Raw genomic sequence first — 6,000 nt, 5'->3', positions numbered from 1 at the left:
GTTGAACCTGCACCTGCGAGCCTACAGAGTTCATCAGGTGTTGAACCTCCACCTGCTAGCTCACATAGTTCATCAAGAGTTGGACCTCTTCCTGCTAGCCGTTATAGTCCATCTGGAGTTGAACCTCCACCTGCTAGCTCACATAGTTCACCAGGAGTTGAACCGGCACCTGTAAGTCCACATAGTTCATCATGAGTTTAACCAAAACCTGCTAGCTCACATAGCCCAACTAGAGTTGAACCTCCACCTGCTAGCTCACATAGTTCACCAGGAGTTGAACCTGGGCCTGTAAGTCCACATAGTTCATCATGAGTTTAACCAAACCCTGCTAGCTCACATAGTTCAACTAGAGTTGAACCTCCCCCTGCTAGCCCACATAGTTCATCAGGAGTTGAACCTGCACCTGCTAGCCCACAGAGTTCATCATGTGTTGAACCTCCACCTGCTAGCCCACATAGCTCATCAGGAGTTGAACCTGCACCTGTAAGTCCACATAGTTCATCATGAGTTTAACCAAAACCTGCTAGCTCACATAGTTCAACTAGAGTTGAACCTCCACCTGCTAGCCCACATAGTTCATCATGTGTTGAACCTGCACCTGCGAGCCCACAGAAATCATCAGGAGTTGAACCTCCACCTGCTAGTCCACATAGTCCATCTAGAGTTGAACCTCCACCTGCTAGTTCGTCAGGTGTTGAACCTTCACCTGCTAGCCCACATAGTTCATCAGGAGTTGGACCTGCACCTGCAAGCCCACAGAGTTCATCAGGTGTTGAACCTCCACCTGCTAGCTCACATAGTTCATCTAGAGTTGAACCTCCACCTGCTAGCCCACATATTTCATCAGGAGTAAAACCTCCACCTGCTAGCTGACATAGTTCATCTAGAGTTGAACCTCTACCTGCTAGCCCACATCGTTCATCTAGAGTTGAATCTCCACCTGCTAGCCCACATAGTTCATCAGGAGTTGAACCTCCACCTGCTAGCTCACATAGTTCATCAGGAGTTGAACCTCCACCTGCTAGCCCACATAGTTCATCAGGAGTTGAACCTCCACCTGCTAGCCCACATAGTTCATCAGGTGTTGAACCTCCACCTGCTAGCCCACATAGTTCATCAGGAGTTGAACCTCCACCTGCTAGCCCACATAGTTCATCAGGAGTTGAACCTCCACCTGCTAGCCCACATAGTTCATCAGGAGTTGAACCTCCACCTGCTAGCCCACATAGTTCATCAGGTGTTGAACCTCCACCTGCAACTCCACATATTTCATCTAGAGTTGAACATCCACCAGCTAGTCGATATATTTCATCATGAGCTGAACCACAACCTGCTAGCCCACATAGTTCATTAGGAGTTGAACCTCCACCTGCTAGTTCCCATAGTATATCAGGTGTTGAACTTCCACCTGCTAGCTCAAATAGCTCATTAGGTGTTGAACCCCAACCTGCTAGCCCACATATTTCATCTAGAGTTGAACCTCTACCTGCTAGCCCACATAGCATATCAGGAGTTGAACCTCCACCTGCATGTCCACATATTTCATCATGAGTTTAACCACAACCTGCTAGCCCACATATTTCATCTAGAGTTGAACCTCCACCTGCTAGCCCACATAGTTCATCAGGTGTTGAACTTCCACCTGCTAGCCCACATATTTCATCAGGAGTTGAACCTCCACCTGCTAGCCCACATAGTTCATCAGGAGTTGAACCTCTACCTTGTCTATGAATAGTTACCATTTCTTTCTCTCCCATCAACCATAGAGATCCATGGCTAGTTGCCAATAGTTACTCTCCCATCAACCATAGAGATCCATGGCTAGTTGCCAATAGTTACTCTCCCATCAACCATAGAGATCCATGGCTAGTTGCCAATAGTTACTCTCCCATCAACCATAGAGATCCATGGCTAGTTGCCAATAGTTACTCTCCCATCAACCATAGAGATCCATGGCTAGTTACCAATAGTTTCTCTCATATCAACCATAGAGATCCATGGCTAGTTGCCAATAGTTACTCTCCCATCAACCATAGAGATCCATGGCTAGTTACCAATAGTTTCACTCCCATCAACCATAGATGTCTATGAATAGTTACCATTACTTTCTCTCCCATCAACCATAGACATTATGGCTTTTTTCCAATAGTTTTTCTCCTATCAACCATAGAGATCCATGGCTAGTTACCAATAGTTTCTCTCATATCAACCATAGAGATCCATGGCTAGTTGCCAATAGTTACTCTCCCATCAACCATAGAGATCCATGGCTAGTTGCCAATAGTTACTCTCCCATCAACCATAGAGATCCATGGCTAGTTACCAATAGTTTCTCTCCCATCACCCATAGATGTCTATGAATAGTTACCATTACTTTCTCCCCCATCAACCATAGACATTATGGCTTGTTTCCAATAGTTTTTCTCCTATCAACCATAGAGATCCATGGCTAGTTACCAATAGTTTCTCTCCCATCAACCATAGATGTCTATGAATAGTTACCATTACTTTCTCTCCCATCAACCATAGACATTATGGCTTGTTACCAATAGTTTCTCTCCTATCAACCATAGAGATCCATGGCTCATAACAATGATTTATCTCCAATAAACCATAGGTATCAGGAGTTGAACCTCCACCTGCATGTCCACATATTTCATCATGAGTTTAACCACAACCTGCTAGCCCACATATTCCATCTAGAGTTGAACCTCCACCTGCTAGCCCACATAGTTCATCAGGTGTTGAACTTCCACCTGCAACTCCACATATTTCACCAGGAGTTGAACCTCCACCTGCTAGCCCACATATTTCATCAGGAGTTGAACCTCTACCTGCTAGACCACAGAGTTCATCAGGAGTTGAACCTCCACCTGCTAGCCCACATAATTCATCAGGAGTTGAACCTCTACCTGCTAGCCCATTTCATCTAGAGTTGAACCTCCACCTGCTAGCCCAAATAGCTCATCAGGTGTTGAACCCCCATCTGCAAGTCCACATAGTTCATCAGGTGTTGAACTTCCACCTGCAACTCCACATATTTCACCAGGAGTTGAACATCCACCTGCTAGCCCACATATTTCATCTAGAGTTGAACCTCCACCTGCTAGCCCAAATAGCTCATCAGGTGTTGAACCCCCACCTGCATGTCCACATAGTTCATCAGGTGTTGAACTCCCACCTGCAACTCCACATATTTCATCAGGAGTTGAACCTCTACCTGCTAGCCCACAAAGTCAATCTAGAGCTTAACTCCCACCTGCTAGCCCACATAGCACAACAGGTGTTGAAATCCCACCTGCTAGGTCCACATATTTCATCTAAAGTTGAACCATAACCTGCTAGCCCACATAGCACATCAGGTGTTGAACCTTCACCTGCTAGCCCACAAAGTCAATCTAGAGCTGAACTCCCACCAGCTAGCCCACATAGCACATCAGGTGTTGAACTCCCACCTGCTAGGTCCACATATTACATCTAAAGTTGAACCACAACCTGCTAGCCCACAAAGTTCATCAGGAGTTAAACCTCCACCTGCTAGCTCACATAGTTCATCAGGTGTTGAACCATCACCTGCTAGCTCAAATAACTCATCAGGTGTTGAACCCCCACCTGCATGTCCACATAATTCATCATGAATTTAACCACAACCTACTAGCCCACATATTTCATCATGAGTTTAACCACAACCTGTAAATCCACATAGTTCATCAGGAGTTGAACCTTCACCTGCTAGTCATCAAAGTCAATCTAGAGCTTAACTCCCACCTGCTAGCCCACATAGCACATCAGGTGTTGAACTCCCACCTGCTCGGTCCACATATTTCATCTAGAGTTGAACCTCTACCTGCTTAACCACATAGATCATTAGGAGTGTACTATACGCCTGCTAGTCATTTGATGTGACCCTCCACCACACCAAAAAGTACTTGTCACATTTAGCAATTGAAGATGAAAGAATATTGTGAGATATGGTCTGAAAAAGTAGCAGAGTTAGAGATAGAGTGCGAACCTTTATTACCCTGTAATAATATAGTCTAGGGTCTACAACTTATGACCCTAGCACTTAATCATTTTGCCTTTTGATAGAATTAAAACAACATAAATTATATACTTTATTTTTTGCCTGTTAAATGTATTGTTCAGTTATACATTACAGTATGCTCAGCTGTAATAGTAATATTCAGCAGAAAATGTTTCCCTAACCTGTTGGGCAAGTGGATTCAATATAAATACATTTTCACAGAGTTTTGCTCCTGACCATCAGAACTAGGAAATGTTGTACTGATGTATTGCATTAAGGGAGGTAACCCTTAAACAAAATGGCTCAAACCTTGTCAGTAAGAGAGATGGTGTATTGTTATTTTTTCATCACTTAAAACTATTATTGATTAAGGGATAAGATTGTGCCCTTTAAAGAATGTGTTTTTAGTCTGAGCATAGCAACTGTTACAAAATCTACAGAAAATAATATTCACTTCTCGATCATGCACCTGGACATATCTTGTCCCTGCAGTTACAGACAAAGATGAACAACTCTTTTTATCATATAGACAAAAGAGACTGCAAGATAGGTAAAGTGTATCAGATATTTACCAAGATAAATTTCAGTTCTGCAGCGAGTAAACAATGAGTTACAGTAGCGAACCAATCAACACAAGTCCCAGAGGGCCTGTATATTGCTTACCTTGAGCGGATCCTTAAGCAATCTTAGCAAAATGCTTTCATTGAAAGTAAATTGCAAACATTTCCCCATTTTTTGGCACTGCCTCCCCAGTACCAAGATTATTTTTTTTAATTTAAAAGACAGGATCAACATAACTGTTTCATATGATCAATGCTGTAATTTTTATGCTGCAATACAATGAGGATAAATTTACAATTTTTAAAATTTCATGTTCAGCTCTGGAAATATATAATTCAGTCAGGTTACCAGTATTCGGCCCATATATAATAAGCCTAAAATTTGTTTGTGTTACTTTTACATCCCATTAACAGCTATAGTCATTTAAAGATGTACAGAGTGACTGCCCCACGTAGGCCTCAAACCCACGACCCAGTGGTGGAGGGCTAGTGGTAGCAGAATGTCAGTCTCATCATGCCTTAACTCATTCACCCCTGAAGACACATTTGAACTCTTCCAATACAAAGGTTGGACTAGTTCATTATGAAACTTCAGGGGTGAATGAGTTAACCATGTGGCCAACGTGGCCCTCAATCAGCCTAAAACTGAAAATAACAGCACAGATTTTGAAATAATAACTTACATTCTGATAACATTAATGTAATATCTTGATTTCTTGCAATAGACAGTATTGTCTTTGTGCAACATAAATTCACAATATTTGCAGATATGGTAGTTGTACAAAATAAGTTCTGACAAGTTTACATTAGTTAATGTGATACTGGCATGCAAGACACTTTGTTCAGAGACTATCTTACTATGATGTTGAAAATCAAGCCATATTTCAATCGACCTTCATCGATTATTTCCAGAAAGACAAAAAAGGAAAAAAGAAAACTTGGAGACCTCTTTTTCATTATCTTTTTGTTAAAATGTGGATTGAGTTTCTAAAGACACATTATATCATAAGCAGGTTCAATTGTCTCCCAAAATACCTACAAACTGAGCGACTGAAAAGTTCAGAAAATTATTATATTTTTTTTCTTTTAAAAGAATTATATTTTTTTTTTATGACTGATAACTGTTGCAACAGGTAAATCTGTTGCGAAGTCCAACCTATTATAAAATCAATAATCAGTCAGGTATCCACAGCTCAGATACTTATTTTTCCAGATCCTAAATTTTTACCAGTCTTCAGTTCCACTTTTTTGGGAATATGCATAAAATAACAAATATTTTAGAGGCTTTTTTTTTTACAACACTGAAGTACACCTTTTTTCAGGATGACTAATAGTAGTACTATTCCAAATGCGTTTTTTCAGCATGCCCTATGCCAGTTAATAAAAAGTCACCAGACTTAGACGTTTTGACAAATA

At 41.5% G+C, this 6,000-nt stretch overlaps 2 protein-coding genes across 2 annotated transcripts; both read right to left on the bottom strand.

Moving 5' to 3' along the window:
- Positions 1–314: 314 nt before the first annotated feature.
- LOC110456896 (loricrin-like) lies at positions 315–2,399 on the bottom strand. Its single transcript, XM_021507936.1, has 3 exons — positions 2,369–2,399; positions 533–1,525; positions 315–481 (listed from the first exon to the last, which is right to left on the bottom strand). Exons 1-3 carry the CDS (start codon positions 2,397–2,399, stop codon positions 315–317), a joined length of 1,191 nt encoding a protein of 396 aa, XP_021363611.1.
- Positions 2,400–2,915: 516 nt separating this feature from the next.
- LOC110456895 (variant surface antigen F-like) lies at positions 2,916–3,829 on the bottom strand. The gene is made up of 3 exons (XM_021507934.1): positions 3,769–3,829; positions 3,496–3,612; positions 2,916–3,142 (listed from the first exon to the last, which is right to left on the bottom strand). Exons 1-3 carry the CDS (start codon positions 3,827–3,829, stop codon positions 2,916–2,918), a joined length of 405 nt encoding a protein of 134 aa, XP_021363609.1.
- Between the last annotated feature and the right edge of the window lie 2,171 nt (positions 3,830–6,000).

Source organism: Mizuhopecten yessoensis, unplaced genomic scaffold (assembly GCF_002113885.1).
Source record: "Mizuhopecten yessoensis strain PY_sf001 unplaced genomic scaffold, ASM211388v2 scaffold8937, whole genome shotgun sequence".
Classification (NCBI taxonomy): domain Eukaryota; kingdom Metazoa; phylum Mollusca; class Bivalvia; order Pectinida; family Pectinidae; genus Mizuhopecten; species Mizuhopecten yessoensis.
This window is presented reverse-complemented; position numbering and strand designations above follow the sequence as displayed.